This window comes from Fusarium odoratissimum (assembly GCF_000260195.1).
Source record: "Fusarium odoratissimum NRRL 54006 unplaced genomic scaffold supercont1.9, whole genome shotgun sequence".
Taxonomy (NCBI): Eukaryota; Fungi; Ascomycota; class Sordariomycetes; order Hypocreales; family Nectriaceae; genus Fusarium; species Fusarium odoratissimum.
The window spans coordinates 383,494-408,152 of NW_022158695.1; the positions used below are offsets into that span (position 1 = coordinate 383,494).

The 24,659-nt window shown below is 48.4% G+C and overlaps 11 protein-coding genes and 1 non-coding gene across 16 annotated transcripts; 6 read left to right on the forward strand and 6 right to left on the reverse strand.

Annotated features, from left to right (window-relative positions):
* Positions 1 to 6: 6 nt before the first annotated feature.
* On the reverse strand, positions 7 to 1,851 carry FOIG_06501 (uncharacterized protein). Of its 3 annotated transcripts, XM_031205589.1 has the most exons (6): positions 1,535 to 1,851; positions 1,462 to 1,481; positions 1,372 to 1,405; positions 862 to 1,312; positions 718 to 813; positions 7 to 673 (listed from the first exon to the last, which is right to left on the reverse strand). In XM_031205589.1, the coding sequence occupies exons 1-6, from the start codon at positions 1,731 to 1,733 to the stop codon at positions 352 to 354; spliced, it is 1,122 nt and encodes a 373-aa protein (XP_031064313.1). In that variant the 5' UTR covers positions 1,734 to 1,851; the 3' UTR covers positions 7 to 351. The 3 variants fall into 3 exon arrangements, with proteins under 3 accessions (XP_031064313.1, XP_031064315.1, XP_031064314.1); XM_031205591.1 differs by having other exon boundaries at positions 7 to 813; XM_031205590.1 differs by lacking the exons at positions 1,372 to 1,405; positions 1,462 to 1,481 and having other exon boundaries at positions 1,575 to 1,847.
* A 1,006-nt stretch (positions 1,852 to 2,857) lies between these two features.
* On the forward strand, positions 2,858 to 4,451 carry FOIG_06502 (uncharacterized protein). Its single transcript, XM_031205592.1, has 2 exons — positions 2,858 to 3,836; positions 3,885 to 4,451. Exons 1-2 carry the CDS (start codon positions 2,890 to 2,892, stop codon positions 4,390 to 4,392), a joined length of 1,455 nt encoding a protein of 484 aa, XP_031064316.1. The 5' UTR covers positions 2,858 to 2,889; the 3' UTR covers positions 4,393 to 4,451.
* A 711-nt stretch (positions 4,452 to 5,162) lies between these two features.
* On the forward strand, positions 5,163 to 7,478 carry FOIG_06503 (uncharacterized protein). The gene is made up of 3 exons (XM_031205593.1): positions 5,163 to 6,634; positions 6,687 to 7,039; positions 7,088 to 7,478. The coding sequence occupies exons 1-3, from the start codon at positions 5,736 to 5,738 to the stop codon at positions 7,357 to 7,359; spliced, it is 1,524 nt and encodes a 507-aa protein (XP_031064317.1). The 5' UTR covers positions 5,163 to 5,735; the 3' UTR covers positions 7,360 to 7,478.
* A 1,025-nt stretch (positions 7,479 to 8,503) lies between these two features.
* FOIG_06504 (uncharacterized protein) lies at positions 8,504 to 10,547 on the forward strand. The gene has a single exon (XM_031205594.1). It carries the CDS (start codon positions 8,770 to 8,772, stop codon positions 10,174 to 10,176), a length of 1,407 nt encoding a protein of 468 aa, XP_031064318.1. The 5' UTR covers positions 8,504 to 8,769; the 3' UTR covers positions 10,177 to 10,547.
* A 311-nt stretch (positions 10,548 to 10,858) lies between these two features.
* Positions 10,859 to 13,997, forward strand: FOIG_06505 (succinyl-CoA ligase [GDP-forming] subunit alpha, mitochondrial). Of its 2 annotated transcripts, XM_031205596.1 has the most exons (6): positions 10,859 to 11,225; positions 11,284 to 11,312; positions 11,378 to 11,504; positions 11,562 to 11,650; positions 11,709 to 13,897; positions 13,939 to 13,981. In XM_031205596.1, the coding sequence occupies exons 1-5, from the start codon at positions 11,071 to 11,073 to the stop codon at positions 12,296 to 12,298; spliced, it is 990 nt and encodes a 329-aa protein (XP_031064320.1). In that variant the 5' UTR covers positions 10,859 to 11,070; the 3' UTR covers positions 12,299 to 13,897; positions 13,939 to 13,981. The 2 variants fall into 2 exon arrangements, with proteins under 2 accessions (XP_031064320.1, XP_031064319.1); XM_031205595.1 differs by having other exon boundaries at positions 11,709 to 13,997.
* Positions 12,904 to 13,779, reverse strand: FOIG_06506 (ubiquitin-conjugating enzyme (huntingtin interacting protein 2); the record flags this gene model as incomplete). Its single annotated transcript, XM_031205597.1, has 3 exons — positions 12,904 to 13,078; positions 13,125 to 13,399; positions 13,528 to 13,779. The coding sequence occupies 3 exons, from the start codon at positions 13,777 to 13,779 to the stop codon at positions 12,904 to 12,906; spliced, it is 702 nt and encodes a 233-aa protein (XP_031064321.1).
* A 590-nt stretch (positions 13,998 to 14,587) lies between the features above and the next one.
* On the forward strand, positions 14,588 to 17,576 carry FOIG_06507 (26S proteasome regulatory subunit T2). Its single transcript, XM_031205598.1, has 4 exons — positions 14,588 to 15,102; positions 15,152 to 15,205; positions 15,254 to 16,060; positions 16,107 to 17,576. The coding sequence occupies exons 1-4, from the start codon at positions 15,100 to 15,102 to the stop codon at positions 16,611 to 16,613; spliced, it is 1,371 nt and encodes a 456-aa protein (XP_031064322.1). The 5' UTR covers positions 14,588 to 15,099; the 3' UTR covers positions 16,614 to 17,576.
* On the reverse strand, positions 16,634 to 17,594 carry FOIG_06508 (uncharacterized protein). Its single transcript, XM_031205599.1, has 2 exons — positions 17,327 to 17,594; positions 16,634 to 17,282 (listed from the first exon to the last, which is right to left on the reverse strand). Exons 1-2 carry the CDS (start codon positions 17,489 to 17,491, stop codon positions 16,995 to 16,997), a joined length of 453 nt encoding a protein of 150 aa, XP_031064323.1. The 5' UTR covers positions 17,492 to 17,594; the 3' UTR covers positions 16,634 to 16,994.
* A 150-nt stretch (positions 17,595 to 17,744) lies between these two features.
* Positions 17,745 to 19,633, reverse strand: FOIG_06509 (serine/threonine protein kinase). The gene is made up of 2 exons (XM_031205600.1): positions 19,006 to 19,633; positions 17,745 to 18,956 (listed from the first exon to the last, which is right to left on the reverse strand). The coding sequence occupies exons 1-2, from the start codon at positions 19,560 to 19,562 to the stop codon at positions 17,912 to 17,914; spliced, it is 1,602 nt and encodes a 533-aa protein (XP_031064324.1). The 5' UTR covers positions 19,563 to 19,633; the 3' UTR covers positions 17,745 to 17,911.
* A 1,570-nt stretch (positions 19,634 to 21,203) lies between these two features.
* FOIG_06510 lies at positions 21,204 to 21,311 on the reverse strand. Its single transcript has one exon. It is a non-coding gene; the product is annotated as a tRNA-Met (tRNA).
* Positions 21,312 to 21,429: 118 nt separating this feature from the next.
* FOIG_06511 (uncharacterized protein) lies at positions 21,430 to 23,370 on the forward strand. Of its 2 annotated transcripts, XM_031205602.1 has the most exons (3): positions 21,430 to 22,018; positions 22,074 to 22,997; positions 23,020 to 23,107. In XM_031205602.1, exons 1-2 carry the CDS (start codon positions 21,718 to 21,720, stop codon positions 22,937 to 22,939), a joined length of 1,167 nt encoding a protein of 388 aa, XP_031064326.1. In that variant the 5' UTR covers positions 21,430 to 21,717; the 3' UTR covers positions 22,940 to 22,997; positions 23,020 to 23,107. The 2 variants fall into 2 exon arrangements, with proteins under 2 accessions (XP_031064326.1, XP_031064325.1); XM_031205601.1 differs by having other exon boundaries at positions 22,074 to 23,370.
* On the reverse strand, positions 23,178 to 24,633 carry FOIG_06512 (uncharacterized protein). The gene is made up of 2 exons (XM_031205603.1): positions 24,380 to 24,633; positions 23,178 to 24,336 (listed from the first exon to the last, which is right to left on the reverse strand). Exons 1-2 carry the CDS (start codon positions 24,524 to 24,526, stop codon positions 23,374 to 23,376), a joined length of 1,110 nt encoding a protein of 369 aa, XP_031064327.1. The 5' UTR covers positions 24,527 to 24,633; the 3' UTR covers positions 23,178 to 23,373.
* Positions 24,634 to 24,659: the final 26 nt, after the last annotated feature.

Here is a 24,659-nt window from a genome sequence, read left to right on the forward strand (position 1 = left end):
CTTGTTGAGAGTCGAAGGTTTGAGGTGTTGCTGTAGACTATCAAACTGTTACACCACTGTTTGTACAAGCCTGACGTTTCCTATCCGACATATGTACTATTCTTTATCCTACCGTTCCCTATGTAATCGTGAGTGAAGACCGAGGCTTTATCCGTCAAAGATCCGCCATTGTTAGCTCAGCAACGAGACAAGAACTTAAATTTTCATACAAATGCCACTCTAGCCTTACATTATTTTATCTATGCCACAAACTCTGTCATATATCTAATTCTCCCAAAGTGCCAATAGGAACCGTCTTCAAGAATAGGTCACTGTCGTAGTCCGTGTCTGCAGAATCGCCTTTTCAGAATCCTAATCTCCCTGACTATCCCCTGACATTGGTCGTGTTACCGAACGTGATCCTCCATTCTTGTTCTCGTGACTTTTTGATGCCTCTGACTTGGTAACGGTTTGCAATGGATACATTGGCCCATCGTCAAATCGTTCATAGTGGTCATGTCTGGGCATACCGCCAGTGGATATGGCCCCAATGGTTGGTGGTGCACTTGGGTTTGACATGCCGGCCTTTGATGCTCCGTATGATGAGCCAAGGATTCTTGGGGAGATGTGTTTGATGAATGGTTTGACTGTTGTAAGGGTTGCGCAAATGATGGAGAGGTTGGCTTCGGCAAAGCTGGACTGGTTAGAGGAAACGTGAAATAGGAGGAGATGACTTACATCCAAAGAAGAACAGGGCCCCCACCCCAAGATTGGTCGACGTTACCCATGGACCGGATCAATGCAATTAGTCTCATGATTGATGTAAAGACAGTACTGGATTGTTGTTAGCTTGCCCTTCTTGCCAGCATAAACTTCGCTTACACTCCACCAACACCAAAGAAGCAAATCAACCCAATCTTCTGTCTTCTCGAAATCTGTAGTGGTATGACAACAGGTATAGGCACCGCAAGCACCATGGCATCTGTAATCGCACCCATTATAGCCGTAGCCTGATAAACAGCTGGCCGATCAATGCACTTCTTATCGGTGATTGTGATGTCCCAGCCCGCTCTTACAGGTTTGCACGGAAAGATTGTTGTAAACGTAATCGCAATCGAGGAGCCAATCACCACAAACGATGTAGCCCAGATTGTAAAATGAAACCATTTTTGTGGTGCAAGCCGACGGTAGACGAGAAGCAAAGCCATCTTTGCGCCGCATTGGACGGGGTTGTAGAGGATTGGTAGGAGGTAGAGGGCTCGTGCGAAGAGGGCGAACTTGGTTATTGGCATCTCCCAGCCGTGGGTGCCCATTATGCCGCGGATAAAGTCCCCTAGACGCTCGAGCACAGCACGTTAGTTGAGTAAAGGTGAGGGTATCTTGGGTACTGACTTAGTATCAGGGTCTGAAGTACTACAGAAAACACCTGGATCGGTCAGCTTTGTCGATACAAGTCATGATGTCTCGGATGATGTTGCTCACATATGCTACCCCTAAACATGCTTCAGAGACAATTAACTAACGCGCACGAAGTAAGGGGGTCAATGTGGCTTACCATCCTCTATTCGTATTGTCTTATGTATAAAACATCTTACATATACTCTCTGTGCAATGAACAATACTGTCAAGAAATTCCCAACGCCATAAAGCCAGTATGCTTCAGTAACACTGTTCCGTTGCGGGTTATCGAAATCGACCTTGTATCCTTCGGGTGGCGGTATAGCGACAGGAACGCCATTAACAACAGCAGCCATAGTAAGATAAACCAACCAACAAAGAAGTACGTAGCAAGAATGTCTCAATGCGAAATCACATGCAGGAACGAAGAACGAAAAATATTGGACTCGTAGAAATACACCGCCTCAGCGTTCATTCAATTAACTACGGATTACCTGCATGCATATTACTACATCCTATATCGGATATACGGCCCACTTCTGAGGAGAGTGAAAAGAAACGATTGTAAGGATTAAAAACCTTGGACATCGGTTAGAAGGGATCGGCTCCTTTCATACATGGCCCAAACTCTATTCCTGTGAATGTTACTCTGAGTCAGAAGACGTTGACATATATACCCCTGTTCGATGGCTATGGCGGCTGTTGAAACGGCATTCCAAGCTCCCAGTGCCCGCGGGTGCGCTAGGGATAGCCTGTTGTTACCGTTCATATATACGAAAATATGATCTAACACCTCAAGTTTGGTCGTACGGTTATATGATTGCTCGATAACAGATCGATGAGAAGCTTGAGGAACCCAGAAGAAGTATCCGTATATCAGCACTTTTCCTTCAAGTGTACAAGGATGTCTCTATCTGTCAGCCTGCAGAAACCTCTTGGCAGTTGCCGGGGAGCAGGGTTATCGAAGCCGAGTTCAACGAAGGATTCATGGTGCGGAGCCGAGACCTTAGCTTCGGAGTGTACCAAATTCCGACCAGAATATTCAGGCCCAACTTCAATAGCTTCACAATTTCAAGTCTTGGCAATTGGGCTTGAAGATGACTATTTCGTAAGATGAAACGGATTCTCTAGTTCCAGACGCTTAAAACCCCTCTTCCAATAGCATGGTAGCGAGATGCCTTACCGAGGTCTATGTTTTCGTACAGGAAGAGACCGTCACAGGACCCTTGCTTTTTTGGTTCTTCAGCCCCATTCAATAGGCCTGACAATCATGATGCAAGTGTCAGGGGAATGTAACGTCAAAGGGTTTCCCACACCAAAGGAGCAAATGATTTACGAAACAGGGCCAGGTACCAGGACCCTGGATATCTCTCTATTCCCCATGGAGAACAATAGGACTCCGACAGTCTATCAGCTTCAATCACATACATAGACAGCCTTGATTATGTGCCCCTCAGGAGCGTCAGAAGCTCAATTCCCTCTCGTTTCTTCTTTACCCACAAGCATCCAATTATGACTACCCTCACTCCTCAACCGTCGATCCCTCAGGCTGAAAGCCTCATTGCAGCTGGTCTCGAAGCTCGTATCCTCACACCTACGGATGCCGAGTTCTCAGCTCGCCAAGAATCATACTGGTCTAACAGCGCCAAGATCAAACCTGCTTGTATCGTCCAGCCTCGTACCCCTGAAGAAGTCGCTTCCGTCGTGAAGGCTCTTGTTTCTGCTGGTCAGAGGTTTGCTGTTCGCAGTGGTGGACATACAAACTGGGCTGGGTCGAACAACATTGAGGGTGGTGTTACTATTGATCTTGTTCATTTGAATCATGTGTCTTTTGATGCTGCTACTGAGACAGCTGATATTGGACCTGGTTGTAGATGGCGAGAGGTTTATGCTGAGCTGAGCAAGCATGGTCGTGCTGTTGCTGGAGGGCGTGAGGGCAATGTTGGCGTTGCAGGTCTTCTTCTTGGAGGTGGCAATGCTTTCTTCACAGCTAGACAGGGCTTTGGATGTGACAATGTTGTGTCGTACCAAGTTGTCCTTGCTAACGGTGATATTATCACCGCCGATGAGAAGAACAACACCGACTTGTACCGCGTACTCAAAGGTGGATCAAACAACTTTGGTATCGTCACAAAGTTCACTATGAAGGCTATCAAGTCTGACAAGGTCTGGGGTGGAATGACTTTCTTCCCTAAGCAAGTTATTCCTGGTGCCATTGAGGCTCTCTCTGCTTTTACGGACAACGTGCCCAATGATATTCACAGCAACCTTGTCACTATTTTCACCCATATGCCTGATTTCAAGGATATCGTTGTTGCTACTCTGTATGCCAACATGGAGGGTATCGAGAAGCCTCCGGCGTATGAGAAGTGGCTAGCTCTTCCCGAAATCATGAACACTGTCAAGAACACTACTCTGACTGAGATGGCTTTTGAGTACAATATTCCTGCGAATTTCTAGTAAGCCAACTTATCTTTGTCTCATCACTTTTCAAGCTAACCGTCCAGTGACACCTGGTTCACATGTTGCTTTAAGAACGACACCCGAATCATCACCAAAGCCTCAGAGCTTCACGATAAACTCGTCGAAGAGCTCAAGGCATTCATACCCGACGGTAACTTCATCACCCAATGTCTATTCCAGCCTCTGCCTACGCTCTTCGGCCAACGCGGCATCGAAGCAGGCGGCAACATCATGGGCATGGACCGTCATAAGACCAACGGCATTCTATTTCTCGCTGTCGTCATGGCACAGACTCCTGAGCAGGAGGCTTTTGCACGACCCAAGGTTCAGGCTTGGATCAAGGATGTGCAAGAGTTTGCTGCTACTATTGAGGGAGGAAATCTTGAGTGGACTTATTTGAATTATGCGGATAAGAGTCAGGATCCTCTTGGTAGTTATGGTGCTGAGAATATTAAGAAGATGAAGAATGCAGCGGCCAAGTATGATCCTGAGCAGGTGTTCCAGAAGCTGGTGCCTGGAGGGTTCAAGATTTCGGACGTCAAGGATGAATAGATGCAGCATAGCAAATGATTGATAGTTGATCATATGATATCAACGACATATATCACGCCAACGCACTGAATGAGATCATAATGCCTAAATCAAAACCGGATATATGTGATGATAAAGTATACCTCGACCTGTAATTCATCTCACCACTATAACGGCCAAGATCGATCCTCTCACCAGAATGTGCTTCAATAGGCTAGCAGCGAACGCTGCAGGTACAGGGTATTTTCCACCAGACATTGTAGGCTTGTATTTGAGAGGCACCAAACCAATGTGTGCCATGGCCGTATCCTAAAGGCAATTACATTCATAATTCAGTCTCGAGATGAGTGATGATGTTTATTTAAAAAAACGATTTGGGACATCGGTCTGAGAGTAACTTGTGACAGAATTTTGTTAATGTTATCATCTTGCGACTACTTGTAACGCTTCGATAATTTGCAAGAGCTACTCTTTTCGCATATAACTACTATCATGAATGCATTGGTGAAATTGGTTGTTAAAAGTCTTGCGAACGGTATGGTCCAATCGATTGTCGTGCAATAGGAGGTGCTAATAATACACCGGTAATGCCTCCGGTTCCTAAGACGTCGGGCGTCGGCGGCGCCGGCCTATTTCCGTTGATTGACCAGTAGAAGCTGAGTGCTGGAAAACAAGCTTATGGGCAGTAAGCTTAAAACCCAAATGCACTAGGGTTGCACACCACTTATGGTCTGTGCAATGAGAGTGGCAGGAACTTTTAATAATGACGACTGGTGCATTGCGTGATTTCTGGAATTAATACGATCTGCGGTGATTTTTTAGTCTCCGATGTTACCTACCGCCACTTCGTCATGCTGGAAGAAGGCCTGCCTGAGTTGAAGCTTGTTTGTCTAAAAGCTGAAGACGATGACGGATAGGCAGAAGGCATCTGCTTCAGCAGAGACGATGGAGTTCTATCAATCGCTATGCCACACCGGTTGAGCACATTGTTATCGAGCATGGCTGGGGACGCCGTGTCCGAGGTGAGGGCATCTCCGCAGCCCCAAGACCAATCAGCATAAATGCCGTTTGACTGGTGGTATCGTTGATCGCCAAGGACATTCCCTATTGCGATGTACCCGACGCCTCATCATGCACCGTCGGGGAGTTCGCTCACTGCAGATCGGCCTTACTTGTGTTAGCGTCCAAGGTCTGGTACTACCGTTGCTGCCTCTCTTCCATGGACGGGTACTTTACTCCAGCCGTTTCTTTACTTTGAGTGTTATTCTCGCCATGATCTTCTCTCTCATCCTGCTCCTCCACTGTATCATCATCCAATTTCCTGCTTGCATTGAGTATCACGGTTAGCGATAGCGTGCATCATCATGGACAAGACATCTACGCTAGAAGACTCAGAGCTTCAGACCTCCCGCACGCCAAGCAGACGGCCTTGGCTCGCATCAGCCTTTGGAGGCCCCAACGTCACAATTGGCCCGCGAATCGAACCCCTCGCCGAGCACTTGGCACATGTATCCGAAAGCGACAGCACCGCAGCTGAAGATCTCGTCGACAAGCAAGTCGCTTCCGAAGCGGGAAATGCTATTCAGTACAGGACATGTTCTTGGCAAAAGACTGCAGGGCTGCTCTTTAGCGAGTACATTGTGCTCTCTATTATGAGCTTCCCTTGGTCATATAGTCTTCTGGGTCTTGTGCCTGGATTGATCTTGACGGCTGTCATTGCTGGGCTTGTTCTGTATACGAGTCTTGTGCTGTGGGAGTTCTGTTTGCGACATCCTGAGGTTAGAGATGTGTGCGACATTGGGCAGATGATCTGGTGGAATAAGAGATGGGCGTGGTGGTGGACAGCAGTGATGTTTGTCCTGAACAATACCTTCATTCAAGCTCTGCATGTATTGGTCGGTGCAATCTACCTCAACACAATGACCGAGGCCGATTCCATCGCGGGATGCAGAACCGTTGCATTCGCTGCAGTAGTCACGGTGATCAGCTGGATCGGGTCCCTTCCTCGCACCTTTAGCATGCTGTCAAAGCTTGGCTTTGCCTCGACGTTTTTTACATTCATCTCGGTCATCTTGGCAACGGCTTTTGCAGGCGCCCAGGGTAAGCCCGCTGGTTATCCTGAGATGGGCGAACCGATAATCTCAATCTGGACACCAAAGACCACGACACTTGTTACTGGTATGTCGGCTTTCATGAACATGAGTTATACGTTCATCGGCCAGACTACAATTCCCAGCTTCATCGCTGAGATGCGTGATCCGAGGTAAATTGCTATGTCATTTGATGCAACCGTGATCATTCTGACAAATGAACAGAGATTTCCCCAAGGCATTGTGGGCTTGCACCATGGCTGAGATTGTCACATTCAGCGTTGTCGGGTCTGTCATTTACGTTTACACGGGCAACCAGTACATGGTCACACCAGCATTCGGTGTCCTCACTGATACCTACAAGAAGGTCTCATATTCTTTCATGGTTCCGACCATCATTTTCGTCGGGTGCCTTTATGCAAGTGTCACAGGTCGATTTGTCTTCTTCAGAATGTTTAAGGACTCCGAGCATCTTACCTCGCACACATTCAAGGGCTGGTTCTGGTGGGGATTGGTGCTGTTGATCAGCTGGGCCGCCTCATTCTTTATCGCTGAGATCATTCCATTTTTCTCTTCGTGTAAGTGTCCACCCTCAGACTTATCAACCAGTGCTAACACATTCTCAGTGCTATCAGTCATGTCGTCGCTGTTTAATTGCTGGTTCGGCTTCATCTTTTGGGCGCTGGCCTACTTCCGCATGCGCAATGCAGATCGTAAGGTCGGAAGAAAGCGAAATCCCATTCTGGATATTCTTTCAGTAGCATTAAACGTTGTAATCATGTTGACTGGTGCTCTTTACCTCACGCTGGGAACATACGTCAGTGTGCAGGGTATCATAGATCAATTCCGTGCAGGACAAGTGAGCAGTGTCTTTTCATGCAAGAGTAACGGGCTTTGAGGACAATGGGGGTATTAATCTGGCGCTTGGATTTAGTTTAGCACTTATAGATAATAGATGGGCATATGATGTTGACGACCGGTTATTGTTGACTGTAGAGGACTCATCCCGTGAGGCTGCTATGTCGCTTTTGCCGGCTCCCCAGCAGTCAATTCTCTTTATAAGAGACGACTTATCGAATGAGGCCTGAATGAAAGACGCGGGATTATCTAGTACATACATTCGATTTCAATCTGTTGGTGGCAGAAAGTTGTTTTGATCTGTTCTTCTGCCACTCTTCTACGTCATGCAAGCATTTCCTTCGCGACATTTATTATCGGCAAGGCTATAGAACGCTGGCATCGGATACTTAACATGGCCGTAGTATGAAATCTCGACACATCTTCACTGCCAATTTACCAGAGTCCTTTGCTGAGTTCGAGGGACACTGTTTCAACGTATGAAGCCCTCAGCATCATCAGAAAACCAGCATACCATCATCTCTCGGTTCGTTGAAGTGATTAACTGATACGTAATAGATTTCTTGACTTTTATCTGATGTTCACACGCTACCTTCATCCAAATTACTTCAATATCTCGGGAGTATGCCTTATAGATGCATGATCGCTGGTTATCACGAGCGATGACAACACATACGGGACAGAGGAGAGACATAGATTGAGAGAGAATATCGATTTGTCAATAAAACCTCCGTGAATAGTCCTCAATCTAATCCAGATTACTCCTTGAGTAGGTGTTAGTGTACTCGGAACGAGATGCCGACTTGGGGATACCAATGTCATTAGCCCACACTGACATCACTACGCAAAGGATGGACTCCCAAACTAAGCGAATCTGGATCTCACAGGTTTCACCACTGTTACTAAAGCAAGAATAGCAGTGCAGGAAAATAAGCTTAAGTGAAATCCCCAGTGTAAAAGAATGCGGAGCGGTTCCGGATGTGGATAACTGCTGATAGACGAGACCGAGTCCCACCGAGTGGGCGAATTAATTCACCGGAGGATTCTCAATTGATCACTGGAAACAATTCCATGCTCTGAGGCCCAATTGGATGGAACACTGGAATATAGGGAGCGAATCACTTGTCCGTCATAGAACATAACACTGGCAGCCGAGTCATAGAACTCACAAGTGATGCCAAGACCTGCATACCCGCGCCCTTGAACCGAACACTAACATGACATTTGTTAATAGCGCCCAACCCCAACTGTCAATTATTGAGCATGCAAATTATTAACCGATTCGGATCCTATTTCCGGGATTATAAATTCTTCCTCCTCCTCCCCACTCACCTTTCTCTCAACCCATCTCAACCCAACTCATACAGTTATCCCATGTCTACTACACTCTTCACACCCTGAGGCATTAGAAAACTGTACTCTTTTTTTGTGATCTACCGTGTTTTCACACATGACATATAACGAACACAATGCAGAGGACAGCTGCCTAAAAAACCAGCACGAAAAGCAGGCCCAACCCAAAACTAACCCCGAAGTCCCCCGTGGAGATGCCGCCCCGGCCCCGGACGATGCGGGCCTCGAGACCGGAGGTGTAGCGCACCCCAGCGAAGCCAGCACCGACGACAGTGAAGCGAACCTCGAATTTCCAGAAGGCGGACTCGAAGCTTGGCTTGTAGTCTTTGGATCCTTTTGCGGAATGTTTTCGATCTACGGCCTCATCAACACCTCTGCTGTTTTTGAGTCGTACTTTTCCGAGAACCAACTTCGTGATTACTCGTCTTCTCAGATCGGCTGGATCTTCAGCCTTTATCTCTTCCTCGTCTTTCTTGTCGGTATTCAAGTCGGACCTGTTTTTGACAAATACGGTCCTCGACTCATTGTTGCCTCTGGAGGTATACTCATCGCGGCAAGTTTATTCATCCTCAGCGTTTGCGAGGAATTTTACCAGATTCTTCTATCATACTCGGTTGTGGGTGGCCTTGGAGGCGCCCTTCTCAATTCGCCGTGTTATGCATCTATTGCCCATTGGTTCGACCAGAAACGAGGTCTTGCAACTGGAGTTGCAATGACTGCAGGATCAATTGGCGGTATCATCTTTCCCATCTTTCTGCAGAAACTTCTTCCCAGCGTTGGCTTTGCATGGACGACCCGTATTCTGGGCTTCATCATCCTCGGACTCACCGTTCCCGCCACGCTCTTCATGCGCTCGCGTCTCCCGCGATCAAATAAGGTGTCCTCGGTCTGGCCAGACCTGAGCATCTTCAAAGACCTGAAGTTTACGTTTTCTGCATGTGGAATCTTCTTTATGGAATGGGGACTCTTCGTGCCATTGACGTACATTGTGTCTTATGCCGGACGACACTCTGGCGATGCCAACAGCTCTTACACCCTGATTTCGATCCTCAATGCGGGTTCATTGCTCGGTCGTTTTCTCCCCGGTCTTTTAGCCGACAAGATCGGGCGGTTTAATGTCATTCTGCTGACGCTTGGGCTCTGCATCATATCGGCCTTTGCTCTGTGGTTGCCAGCTGGGGACTCTCAGGCTATGATCATCGCGTTCGCTGTTGTGTTTGGTTTTGCAAGTGGTAGTAACCTTGGACTCACACCAGTTTGCGTGGGTCAGCTCTGCGATCCTCGCGACTATGGACGATTCATCTCGACAGCTTTCATGGTAGCTAGTTTTGGAACCCTCAGCAGCTTGCCTATTGCTGGTGCCCTTCTCGAGGCTGGTGACAAGGGTGACTCTGGCTGGACTGCTCTCATTGTATTTGATGGGCTGTCGTATGTGCTGGCACTCGCCTGTTTCCTTGCTGCCAGGGTGATGGCTGTCGGCTGGGACGTCAAGAGCGTCTACTAAGACGACTCGATTGGAAATGTCGCTCTTCCTTGGAGATGCACGCGATGAACTGAAATGTCATGCGATGCGGTGTCTTCAATTGGATGAGTATAAGCGACAGGGAATGGATGGTCCGGTGATGTATTATACCAGCCGATAATCTTTACCGGGACCGAGGTATCAACTGATTTTGTTCAAGATGCCTCCTCGGAGTTGTATTGTTACCGCTCAGTGTCTCAGAAGTAACAATTGGGAATAGGAGAACGATATCCATTTGGATACTGGCCTTAGATAGATACTGACTGTAGTCACTCATTGAAACAAGTAGATAGAATTCACTCATTTTGAATAATTGTAAGTGCAGCATGTTGCATTCCCACGGGATCAGGTTGTCAATGTCCGCGATTTTAAACGCAAACTCAAGGAGGTGCAAACATTGGAGATACAAGTCCGAAGCAAAAGAGGGTCTCAGGTCCCCATCATGTCCAATGACGCATCTTCCCGTCGTCTCGCCCTCACCGAGAACCCGCGATTAGCCGTATCTCAAAACGCTCACCACGACAGATTCTCCACGGGCTCCTGTGAGTGGCTCTCCTTGACTTTTCCCACCGGATCATCTATCTCCCGCCCTCTCTCACTCGGCATACTGACTCCGAGACCACCCGTAGCGCAAGGTCAAGCACCAACTGACCTTGTGAGGAAAGTGCGTGTGTCGACCCGTTTTGGCTTAGGCCGTTGAATCCCGGCCACGGGATAATCTTGATACGAACCAAACCACGAACCTCCCGAAAGCTCCTGGTATCGACGGTTTTTCCCTTCCAATTCCAAAACCTCAAGTTAATCCTCTAGACGTTGCAACAGACAGCGACGTTTTTTTTTCTTCTTCACTCCCTCTCCCCTCCACCCCCCGACATCATGCAGTCCTTCACCAGAGCCACTCGCGCCTCGGCGCTGCAAAACGTTGGCCGCCGAGCCTATTCTTCGTCGCAGTATGCTAAGACCATCAACAACCTGCGCATCAACGCCGACACCAAGGTCATCTACCAGGGCTTCACCGGAAAGCAGGGAACGTGAGTTGTCGCAATTCTCAATTCTCAAATAAATCTTCAAAATTAACGAATGACGTAGTTTCCACGCTCAACAAGCTATCGAATACGGTACGGTCTTCGCTATATCGATGTCACGATGATACATGTGACAAAAACTGACACTCGACAAACAGGCACCAAGGTCGTCGGTGGAACAAACCCCAAGAAGGCTGGTCAGACTCACCTCGGCCTCCCTGTCTTCAAGAACGTTGGTGAAGCCGTCAAGGAGACTGGTGCCACTGCTACTGGTCTCTTCGTCCCGTACGTCTAAATCAACCACACACTCCAACGAAAACGCCCCCTAACAATTTTTCTCAGTCCTCCTCTGGCCGCCGCCGGTATCGAGGAGGCTCTCGAGGCCGAGATCCCCCTCGTTGTCTGCATCACTGAGGGTATCCCCCAGCACGGTACGTTTTTGCAACGTTGAAGGACAGTTTTGAAGGTTTCTAACGTGGACCCACTTAGACATGGTTCGCATCACCGACATGCTCAAGACCCAAAGCAAGACTCGTCTCGTCGGACCCAACTGCCCCGGTATCATCGCCCCCGAACAGTGCAAGATTGGTATCATGCCTGGCTTCATCCACAAGCGCGGCCGCATCGGTATCGTCTCTCGTTCCGGTACTCTCACTTACGAGGCCGTCAACCAGACCACCCAGGCCGGTCTTGGTCAGTCTCTCGTTGTCGGAATTGGCGGTGACCCCTTCTCCGGTACCAACTTCATCGACTGCCTCAAGGTCTTCACTGAGGACCCCGACACCGACGGTATCATCATGATTGGTGAGATTGGTGGTTCTGCCGAGGAGGACGCCGCCGAGTTCCTCAAGCAGGCCAACACTGTCAACGGCGGTAAGCCCGTTGTCAGCTTCATCGCTGGTATCTCTGCTCCTCCCGGTCGACGAATGGGTCACGCCGGTGCTATCGTCTCCGGTGGTAAGGGTGGTGCCGACACCAAGATCAAGGCTCTCGAGGACGCTGGTGTCATTGTCGAGCGCTCTCCCGCTGGTCTGGGCAAGGCTCTCTACAACGAGTTCGTCCGCCGCGATCTGCTATAATTTTATAACTAAGCTACATCTACTATTTGGTTCACCCTTGGGAGACAAGATGTGTGAGTCGGGGAGTGAGTTAGTAGAGTCCGGTTCATTGACCGAGGACTCGCTCATGGAGGGCTATTTGCATCATACTGCATGATTTCTTCGTACGTACCTGATAGAGCAAGGATGGTCTGGCTGGCGCGCAGGCTAGATTGTGGAAAGGCCTTTTGGTGTTCCTTTTCCGCAGGCGAGTGTGCCATAACCCTCAGCACGCAATACGCCAACAATGTCACATTACACCATGATCCATCTAATGTCGAAAAGTGTTTCAAGCCATATTTGATCATGCCGGAGTATGCACATGTGACGACGTGGTTGTCTCCTAAGTTGGGTAGGCATAGAACGTAAACAAGTGAAGAATTGCTTCACATATTACCGCTGAGTTCAATCGCTACCTATCTTGTGCCATTTATCATGACCTACGAACCATATGAAGTGCAGCTCATTCACCCCGTACCCAGTCTATGCTAAGTTGTTAAAACAAACCGACGTAAACTCCCCATACCATGCTTAAAGAAATTGTGTTTCAGATCGCTATTCCTTCTCTTGGTCCTCCCTAGTCCACATTAGTTTTCATGTAGCAGTCTGGCAACGACATCCCCCATGTAAGCCTCTTCCAGTTCGTAGTCTCGGCCTCCATTGCGATCTATACCGAAATGAATGAAGGCCTCGACAACATCTTCTAGTGGGAAGCCCATGTTCACAAAACGTTCGACAAGGTTTCTGTTGTATCCGGCAAGTCTACCTCGTGTCAGCTATATTCTCTCCGTCTCCATGTTTGACGTACCGAGCATTGTCGTCTTTGACCGGAGCTGCTGCGACGTCGTTTTGGTATTTGGTGAGGTCAACGTCTTGTCGTGGAGCGCCGGCGTATTTAACAGCCCATTCATGAGCCATGAGTGCGAAGCGCTTGGGGTCTTCTATCATCATCTTTGCAACCTCGGCATCTTGCGGGTCCTTGGGGTTTGGGCACTCGAGAAGCATTCGAAGGGAGAGAAGTGCGGTCTTGATGGTCTGGACGGGAGACCAGTTGGAGCTGAGGGTGTCAAGGCAGATAGCTCCCTAAGAAGTTGAGTTAGTATCTCGAATTCCTTTTCTTGTCGTAGTCCGCCTCTTGCTGACTGTCCCCGCCCCAACGAGTCGACGGTTTATGTGCTCCACGTCCGCCACTCGGAAGAAAGTTGACCTACCGTCTGACTGCTGATATTCGGATGCCAAATCTTGGTGTCGAATCTTATCGCTGGTGCCTTGAATGGATACTGATCCGGGATCTGTATGTCGACTGTAAAGGTACCTCCAGCGTAAGGGGTATCAGGCGGCGCAGGGAATGTTCCTTTGAGATGCTTCAAGTCGTTGTTAACAGGACTCGCGTTGACGCCTGAGTCGTCATGATCGGCTTCGATATCCTTGAGCTCCTTGGCTACACGCCGGTCCCGAGACATGATGGTGATACTCGTGGAAGAAGCGGTGATGGAAGAGTTGAGGATGTTGAATAACAAGTGATGATTGAAAAAGGAGAAGAGTTAGATCGAGTGAGGGGATAAGAGGTAACTTTGGGCCGTAAGACAGGCCTTCTGCAGGTCAGGTCGTGTCTTGTGCAGGTAAGGCAGGCTGGTTCGGTTGGTGATATTGGATGGAGAAGGAGGGGTCCTTGATTTTTGTCAGGCTGTGGCGTAGCTTAAGAGAAGAGGCCGACGTCACTCCACTGGGAGACCGCTAAGAGTTAGCGTCCTGCGGGGCGTTACTTTTGGGTTGCAGTGTCGGGTTCAAAAATAGAATATCATGGATCAAGTCCGCGAAAAATGGTTGGATCAAAAGTTCAATATGCTTTTGTGTGAGTGCATCAATAGGTAGAGTTGACAGTTTAATAATCAGACAGTGTTACCTTGTATGTAATTCAGTAAAGACTTTCCCAGATCAGCTGGTATTATTCCGCCTTATCTGACAGTAACTGGCTGACAGGAAAGTGTTCTCAGCCGCCTCACTTAGAGCTTATTCAATTTTGTAGAGCTCTGATTGCATTGAGTTGGTAGGAGTATAGACTGAAGCCAATCATATCATATGCGCTTTGCTATCTTCTCCTAGTTTCCTCAAATTAAATTCTGGTATTATCAACAGCTAGCGCTTTTAGGGACTTCAAGGCCAACTTTACGTATTGGCTTATATGGATGTTTCTTTCGGTTAATCCATCAAGGTCCATTGCTTTTCCCTTGTATTGTCACCTTTGAGACCATATATGTAGAATACTCTTTTGAAACGACTCTTGTGATCAACTTTTGGTTTCCTTCCTCCCTGCATCCATACTTGACAAAACAATTGAGACATACAGTAGTAGCCTTCCAATTGTTTTCGTCAACATCGATAGCGACATGTCTATGAGATGCTGGTATCGACCCCAAACAGACGAAGGGACATGGTAAGAAATTGTTTAAGTTCAAAATGGAGAGTTTCAGCTTCTTACAAGTTTGAATAATATTTTCCCCTCGACTGCGGCATCTGCATTCATTGTTACTGCTTGAAGTCAGTGTTGCTGTTAAAGCTTCACGTGACTCAGCTAGCTACGGCACGTGACTAGGCTGGAGCTGCTGTCGTGTTTCCCTGGCGCCTGGCGGTCGCTTTCATCATCACTAAGCTCGGGAGCCTCGACCTCTCTCCTCCACATCAAATCACATCCACCATCACGACTCACCTCATTGAAACCACTGCAACGCTAAACAAACGTCATCACATAATCTATAGCTCCCTGAGCTGATCCTGACAAAATGGTAAGCACTTCCGTCATACTGCAGCTCAACAGCTATTGACGTTATCTAGGGTCAAGGTCAATCCGGCATGGGAGAAGGGGGACGCGATGAGAAGGACAAGAAGGCAAGAAACCCGCTCGGAACCTCTATTTCCATTCTAACAACCCAATAGAAGGATAAGCCCAAGTACGAACCTCCGCCTCGACCTACCACACGAGTCGGCCGCAAGAAGAGAAAGGCCGGTGGCACCAGCGCCGCTCAAAAACTTCCCGCCGTTTACCCTACCAGCCGATGCAAGCTCCGACTTTTGCGAATGCAGCGAATCCACGATCATCTCCTGCTTGAGGAGGAGTACGTCGAGAACCAGGAACGTCTACGCAAGGCCAAGGCAGCCAAGGAGGGTCAATCTGTGGGCACCGATGCCGATGTCGATCGATTAGCAGACGAGCGTGGCCGTGTGGATGACATGCGAGGAAGCCCCATGGGTGTTGGAACTCTGGAGGAGTTGATCGACGATGATCATGCGATCGTCAGCAGTACTACTGGTCCTGAGTACTACGTCAGCATCATGAGCTTCGTCGACAAGGACTTGCTGGAGCCTGGCGCCAGTGTTCTTCTGCACCACAAGAGCGTCAGTATTGTTGGCGTCTTGACAGATGATGCCGATCCTATCGTCAGTGTCATGAAGCTCGACAAAGCTCCTACCGAGTCATACGCCGATATTGGTGGTCTGGAGCAGCAAATTCAGGAAGTCAGAGAATCAGTAGAGTTGCCACTGCTCCATCCGGAGCTGTACGAGGAGATGGGTATCAAGCCTCCCAAGGGTGTCATTCTCTACGGTGCTCCCGGCACTGGAAAGACATTGCTGGCCAAGGCCGTTGCCAACCAGACCTCTGCCACTTTCCTACGTATCGTAGGTAGTGAGCTTATTCAGAAGTACCTTGGTGACGGTCCTCGACTTGTGCGACAGCTTTTCCAGGTATGTGAATTCTTTGATGTGTTTGATTTGTTACTGACATTTTCAGGTTGCTGGTGAAAACGCTCCTTCAATCGTCTTCATTGACGAAATCGATGCCATTGGTACGAAGCGATACGATTCAACATCAGGTGGTGAGCGCGAAGTCCAGCGAACCATGCTGGAACTCCTCAACCAGCTGGATGGTTTCGATGATCGCGGAGACGTCAAGGTCATTATGGCCACCAACAAGATCGATACCCTGGATCCCGCTCTGATCCGACCTGGACGTATCGATCGAAAGATTCTCTTCGAGAACCCCGACCAGAACACCAAGCGCAAGATCTTCACACTTCACACCTCAAAGATGAACCTCAACGAGGATGTTGATCTCGAGGAATTCATCTCCCAAAAGGACGACCTTTCAGGTGCCGACATCAAGGCCATCTGCTCCGAAGCCGGTCTACTTGCTCTCCGAGAACGACGAATGCGGGTGCAAATGGCGGACTTCCGATCAGCGCGCGAGAGAGTACTCCGTACGAAGCAGGAGGGCGAACCAGAGGGTCTGTATCTGTAAAGTACCTGTACATGAGCGATTGGGACAGATAGATGGGTCTCGGTTATTAATGAGGAATAGAGATTTAACAGCCACTTTGAGCGGAATGTTTTGTACTAGGGATAAAATGCTTAGGTTGGCAATGCCCTAGGACTTGATGTTCAGTGTAATGTTACATGTTGACAGCGTAATGCTTCTGCAATTTTCGTGAACGGGCTGTATCCCGCCTCCATTACCATTAGGCCTTGTTCAGTAGACAAACAGACTCCATACTAAACCGATACTTTATTGTCCATCCCGACATCCTCCATAACCCATGCACGGATCCCAAAATGCAGACATATCATGAGGATCCCAGTTGTCGTTTCTAATACCAAGCTGGCAGACGGTGTAGGCGTAAAACTAATTGCCGTTCTCCTTCTTCACAGCCTCATTGTTCTGCACTCCCACAGGTGAATGGTTGTACAGCCATCGTGCGATGATGAAGCTGCCAATGGCCCAGCCCCAGACGAGGACGGCGATGGATGAAGTGACGAGTAGTGCTGGCACAAGAACAAGAAGGGCAACGCCAATCCAGAAAAGAGCAAAGACGATTGCTGCGCCAAGGGCGAATAGGATGGTTGACAGGGAGAATGTGAGGAAGATTAGAAGAGGGAGGAAAGAGAGAAGAAGTTGCGATACAATAAAGGACTGTTTTGTTAGCGATGTTAAATGGGCGGCGAGAGGGAACGTACAAAGAGAATAGGTCGCGATGAAGCAAAAGAAGCAGTATTGTCATAAGCTTTCTGTCGAGAATTAGGCGGAACGACACGATCCACGGAGCTCCGCGCGTAGGCAATGAAGCCTGATGCGTTGTCACGAGCAGTCTCGCTGTGAGAGTTTGTAGCGGCGGGAGCCATTGCTGCGATGGATGGTTGAATTTGGTTTATGGTGTTGGTGGTACAATTGTCATTATGGGAAGTGAAGTGGTGCTTGAGATGCTTCTTCAGGGAGGTTGAGGTCAGCTTCCCTTTGAGATGACGTGGGGGATGTGCTGGGTACGTACCCACTAGACACGGCAATTGGGATCTGGGGATGGTGAGGGGCCAATCAGATATTACACTTGCCTGGCTTGTTCAATATCATCGTTCTGCAAATACCATTAACTGTAAAGATGGATAAAGATTAAGGTAGTCGAGTTGATAATTGATTATGTTCTTTTTGACATTCAATAGATTACCGTAGTGACTAAACAATCTGAGTCCTGCCCAGTAAAATTTAGAGACTGCTCCTCCGATATCCAAACGCCATGATAACCATCCACAATGCCTTCTGGTTCTTCACAAATAGCTCATTTCAACATCGCCCACTGAAACTGTGCTCGTCTGAGCAACAAGTTGGTCAAGGCGTGACAAGACTTGATGAATCTCCAGCCTTGTTTCATGGTTCTTGTCCAACATTCCTGATACAAGCTCATACGCCAACTGGTTGCTCAAGGCCTCGCGTCTAGACAGGCTCTCGTCACACAAGACTTTGAGACTCTTCATGAAGTGCTCATGCTCTGAGGCAATCTGACATGACCGTCTATCCTTTGTCCGACAAAAGCTATCCCACAGTTCATCTCGTCCAGCTCTCCCTCCCTTCGCCACACCTAGCATCAGTGCAAAGCAGCATCCGAGTTGCCATATATCAGCACGGAGATTGCTCTCCAATCTCGCGACTTGCTCTGGAGCGAGGAAGATATATGAGCAGTCGTCGAAATTGGTTGACCCCCCACGGATGAATACCTTGCTCACGCCAACATCAGTCAAAAGAGGACGGATGTTTGGGGAATTGGGTTCGTGGAGCAAGATGTTGTCGGGCTTGATGTCCTTGTGCTTGATTGACCGTCCATGCATATAAGCCACGGCTTGTGCCAGCTTCTTCATGATACGATAGATGCAGAGGTCTGACTGTGGTGAGCCTGGGCTGAACCATCTGCATCGATCTTTACGTTTTCCGTCTGTTGACTTCAAAAAGTCTTCGAGGGTATAGGGGGCCCAGGGTCTCAGTATGAGATGAATGATGCCGTTGTCCTCTTCGTATCTCTCGTCGTTGGCTACAGTGAATGCTTCGACCAGTTTGACGATGTTGGGGTGGTTGCAAACTTCCAGAACCCCGATCTCCTGTAGAATCTTGCTCCGATCATTACAGAAGAAAGTTTTCATCGCAAGTTCCTCAGAGGTTTTCTTGTGTTCTACCCTAACGACTGCCCCGAAGCTCCCCTTGGCGATGGGTTCGAATGCCTTCTGCTCGTAAGGCACGTCCTCGGTCTTGTTGTAGGTATGTACGTATCGCGGCTCAAGCATCCTGGCGAATTGAAATAGACATCTCTCTAAATGCGGGCTTGTTATTGTTAGCTGTCTGTGTTCCCAACCAACAAGTGGTAACATACCGATGCTCCTCGAACGACCGCACCGCCTCCATTTGGGGAACCAGAGATGCTCCGTTTAGTGATGTTTTCCCTAGAGTCTCGGCAATACTGATGGCCATCTGCACCAGTCCTTGCTGATTCGGCAGAGATCGAGGGTAGCCGGTTCTCTCATCAATGTCCAGAATGAACTGAGAGGCAAACAGAGCGTCAAGGGCATCAGAGCGCCCCTGTTCTCTGTTTTGGCCGTAGAAGTCGACGAGTTCTGTAAGTTCGGCGACACATCTTTTTATTCTTTCCAAGAGTTCTCCAATATAGGTGGGAACGCCATTGACGATGCTGGAGCCCATCTCGTGTAGTTCATATCGTAGGGCATCGAGGTCTGTCTCCAGAGTCTGTGACCTTACATCGATAAGACCAGCCACTGCTGAGCCTTGTCTGAGGTGGCTTTCACTCCAATCTCTGATCCAGTGAGCAAACCGGAGGGAATCATCGAGCCTCTGGAAAGTCCCGTCAATGCCATCAGCAAAACGGTAGGGTCGTGGCTGAGGAGTGGTCAAAGACAATCGATTGCACAACATATCAACGGTTCGTCTCAAGGCGTTGGTGCGGGGGAAAAGCCTCAACAAGGCAAACAAGTGCAGGATGTCTTGCGGAGTGTTTGATTGTGGTTCGCCTGGGCTCCCGGATTGATATATCACCCAACCCCTGCTTGTGCGACGCAGCCTGATTTCTCAACCACTGTTGCTAGCCCTATCACATCCTGCTAGCTAGCACATTTCCTTTCCGTGGCGCTCTGTCATCGAACTTTTAACGCTTGACCGACATTCTGCAAGCACACGAGGGTTAGTTGATTATGCTGGAGCACAATGTCTCCGGGGTTCTGTGGCCCCGGATAGTGCTATCAGAAGGGGCCCTACAGACGATACGTTGAACATTCCAACGGACAAAAGAACCTTCACATAGAATGATCGTCTTTGTGTTGTATATGCTGATGTCCTTTTCGGATTATCCTTCTGGTAAGTTTCACTTACCTCGAGGTGGCCCATAAGGGGCCAAAGTGTGAGACCGAGCTTAAGCTCGCTACGCCCTGACATTTCTAGCAATTCTTATTCAGTATACAATGATACATTATTGTTCGCTGCGCTCCCAGTAAAAGCTCAAGATGTCATCAAGTGTCGTCAAACCTCAAGCATTGAAAGTCATATGAACTAATCTGACATATTGTCTCACTCTCTACGGCATATGCCGCAATAGCGCAGATTTGATCTCTAACAGACTCATCAATTGAATTGTAATGTAATAATATGACGAAAGTCTGCTCTAGTTCGGCAAGTTCTATCCTGGAGTCAATCCTGGCACAATCTCATACGCCATTTAGTTGCTCACACTCCCATGCCGAGACGGCTTGTTGTAGCATATGTGAGAACACAACCTTGGAATTCCTTAATCGGAGCATTAGACAAGGTCAATGGCCAATCGTCTTGCGAAAACTACCGGAGTTCATTGACGTGTGCCAGGCTTTTCTTAGCCAGTCCTAGGAGTCTCGGATCATAATACATATAATTGCCTCGTATCTATAGACTGAGATCGACTGACAGGAATATTCCATATATAGTAACCCTTAACATTCAAGCGATCATTGATAGATACAAATACTTCACGATCTATATTGCTTCTTACATAACACTGATGTCAAGCTGTGACGGTTGAATTGAAAATGAAGCATGTATTTGGCGGTTATGTATTCCTATCAAACTCTCCAAGAATTAAAGATGTGATCTATCATGAGTACTTTCATCTGCTCTCGATTGGCGGCAATAAAAGCTCACAATTTGACAACACCAACAAGATCGCAAACTTCAGAGGCACCGCTTGATCGTAAGAGCATCAAAGATTCGGTGAAGGCATATAGGGAAACCTTAGCTACACGTGCCTGTTTATATACAAAATGAACACTTTTGCTTCTTTTGTCCCTCGCAAAGACGCATGTTCATATTGTCGGTCGAATTGTACAATAAAAGGGAAGCCTATTGTTATGGGCGGCACAGTATCATAGCGTACTGGAACTGTGTAAGGCTGAGTTCCTGGCTTTTGATTGGTGCTCAAACAATGAGACCCGCTTTAAGCGCCACATCTGAGCGACTCGTACGGTAAAGCCTAAACAGTGGGTCTTGTCATGATCATTCCAACAACTTCACAACACCATCAGCAAAAAGGAATGCTCTCTGTGAGGTTCGAACTCACGACCTTTGGATAACCCTAGCTTGAAGCTAAGTCACTCTATGCAGATATGAGACCAACGCTCTAACCAACTGAGCCAAGAAAGCTTTTTAAGTATGATGTTTGTTGAAGAATCTGTGCTCTAATTGCAAATACCATCGTCTACTCATCTTAGTTCTCACTCCTCTCTGTTCGTAGATCGTCATTCGCTCTTGTCTCGCTTCTCGTGCGGCGATGCTGCGCCTCAGTCCACGCACTACACATCCATCTTAGCTAGGCGGCCGCGTTTACTGCGCCTAGAGGCAACAGCAATTCATGTTTTGGTTGGATGAGATTGCGTAGGCTTAAGAGAATGCGAGATGGACGGAATTGGGATAATACAGCGAGGAAGGACATATAAGCTTGGAAGGTGCCTGGTTGAGTATATCAGAACAATACAATCAACGAAACCTCCAATTCTCACAAACTTACTTTCACTCACATCACATTTGTATAACTCGTATCATCTTCACAATGACCCTTTACTCTACATCCAACAAGTCTATTGAGAACGTTGATCCTCTCAAGCAAGCTGGGCAGCCTCCGTCTTATTCCATCCAGCCGGATCGCACAGAGTACCAACAACCTCAACCTCAAGATCGAAATGCTTCTTCTACAGCCAGGCCAACAGCCGGCGAGCGTTTTCACAAGATCAGCTCCAAGGCTGGTTCGCCATTGAACAAGGTCGCCAACTTGTTTGGTGCCGAGGGATGGTGGCCTTCTACAATGGACAAGGAGTGCAGCAAGGCTGCTCGAATTCTTCACTCTTTCACCAGTGAGTATCATCTCAATCATAAACTATGAAGGGTAAGACTAACTTACACTCTCAGGCCTCAACTCGTCTACATCGCCCACAGAAAAAGGCCCCCTCCACCCTACCGGACTTACACGCAAGTCGATGGTCAAAATCCCCCCTTCTGTCCTCCAAAGCGCAGCCGGTCTAGCCATCTTCAACGTCATCCGTGCCGGCGCCTGCCATAACTCACTCTCCGGTGGCTCCGGTATAGTCATCGCGCGACGTTCAGATGGTACTTGGTCTCCTCCGTCTTCCTTCGTTGTAAGCAGTCTCGGTGCAGGATTTGTCCTTGGGCTTGATGTCTACGATTGCGTTTGTGTTCTCAACACTCAGGAGCAAGTCGCCGCATTCACAAAGCCTCGCCTTTCATTCGGTGCAGAGGGATCAGTTGCTCTAGGACCCATCGGGACAGGTGGTAGTGTTGAGGCTGCTCTTAGCAAGACCGCTCGACCTGTATGGAGCTACATGAAGAGCCGCGGTTTGTGGATGGGTGTTCAGATCGACGGCACTATCGTCGTGACTCGAGGCGACGCCAATGCTACTTTCTACAACGAACGTGGGATCACAGCGAAGAAGATCCTGTGTGGCGACGTTGCTTGGCCAATGGCTGCTAAGCCTCTTTTCGAGGTCCTCCAGGCTCTTGAGGGTCGGACTGATTACGACCGGACTGTTGTGCAAGCAGTTGGTCAGGTCCCTCCTCCTGGCGATAGTATCTTGTCTGAGAAGCAGGAGAGATACACTGATGAGCCCCAGGTGCAAGAGACTCGAGAGCAAACACCGCCTGAGGTTGCTTCTCGTGATGTCAAGGAGGAGCTTCCCGATTATGAGATTGTGAAAAAGGACGAGGAGGAAAAGATTGTGGACGATGAGAAGGCCAGGCTTGCTGCATCAGGATACTAGTTTTGGGGGTCTTGCGTGTTTGCTTACTGGGCATTGTTTTATGTCAATCTTAGCCTAGGTCTTAGTCTCCTTATCCCTAGGTCTTGTAATAGTTCTCCGAAGCATTTGATCATAATATTCTCATCTAACCCGATATGTATGAAGAGATTACGTAGTTGGGATTGTCTCTTCTTGGCATCGATATCAAGTGTAGAAAGGCCAAGTCTCCTCAAATTTTACGGAGTTTCCGGGAGAGAAGTCGAGCAGACAGAGCAACCAGATCGGACGTTGGTTGGTAACTCATCAAGAGCAGTTTTGCATCGATGGATCCTCAGCCGAGGTCGAAGAAGCATGTTCTTGTCAAAACTTGTCATTATCATTATAGTCAATATGCAAATCTATGCCAAGCTCCAACTCCAACTGTAAATATTCTTGTGTAAACTCAAGCCTCCTCATCAGACAGCCTCATCTCCAACCGGTCCCCTTCGCTTCCTTCTAGTATTCGCATCTAGGTTTTCTATCTCCTCAGCGCCACTTCGAAGCGTAGACTCAGAGCTGATAGCAGGGGCACTCGCGCTTTCAGGCAACCTAACCTTCTTGCCTCCCCAGCCAGCAGCCATAGATAAAGTCTGGGCAGCATAGTCCAGATCCCCGTCGAACCCATACCGGAAAGCCTCCGTCTCTTGAAGCGGGAGATGGTTGAAGCGCCAGTCCCAGACGCTAGCATAGGTAGAGCGATATGATGCGAATGCCATGATCGTGCCGATAAAACCGCCCCCTAGAATGTCGTACCAGTTGTGTGCAGCGTCGATGGTGAGTGAACCAGCGATTAGGACTGCTCCGAGGAGAGGTAGGAATGTGAGGAAGAGTTTCCAGAAGGCGGGCTTGTGGTCTGCCCAGACCTTGAGTTTGGCGTTGAGCCATAGGAAGAGGAATCCGAATCCGGCGAAAGCGGCAGTCGTGTGACCGCTTGGGAAAGATGTGATGGCATTTTGGATCCTCGATTTATCAGGCTGGGTGCAGATTTCGGTGGTGTACATGATTTGGTAGAAACCAACTCCATTCAAGCCAGTCTTGTTGTGCGTTTTGGCGAGAGAAATATCTGGCATACAAACATCGAGAAAGTAAGGTCTGAAACCACCGACAAGTTGTTTGAGGGTGACCTGGAAAAGAGACGCCAGAATGACAGACCAATTTGTTCCAATGATTGCGTTGCTCGCATCCCAGGCCGATTTGATCCGGAATTGGGCGACGATGTAGGTGATGATAGGTATAGCAATGGATATCAAACCGGACAGCCATGAGGGAAGAATCCAACCGCGATCAGGGTACGCCCATTGCGGGTAGACAATATCTCCCGAGGTCGCATCGAAGGTGACGGGAAACGTTCGTGTGATGATGACAGGAGAATGGTAGATCTAATAAATTAGCAAAGATTAAAAACACAGGAAAGAAACATACACCAAAGGCGACAGCTCCAACTACAGCCATGGCGAGTAAATCGCGCCAGTTGACAAGAAACCATTGTCGCATAAACGTCTTGAACTTTTGTTTCTTGGACTGGGACCTGTTGGCCACGGCCGAGTTGACTCTTGGGAGGAGAGGCATGACGACCTCGGAATAACGATTTTGTGTTTACAAAAAGAATATCGCAAGAGAATTAATTATTAGGTCAAAAAGAGGAATGGGGAGAAGAGGAGGAAGAACATACATAGGACAGAGCTCAGCTTGTGGTTGTCGC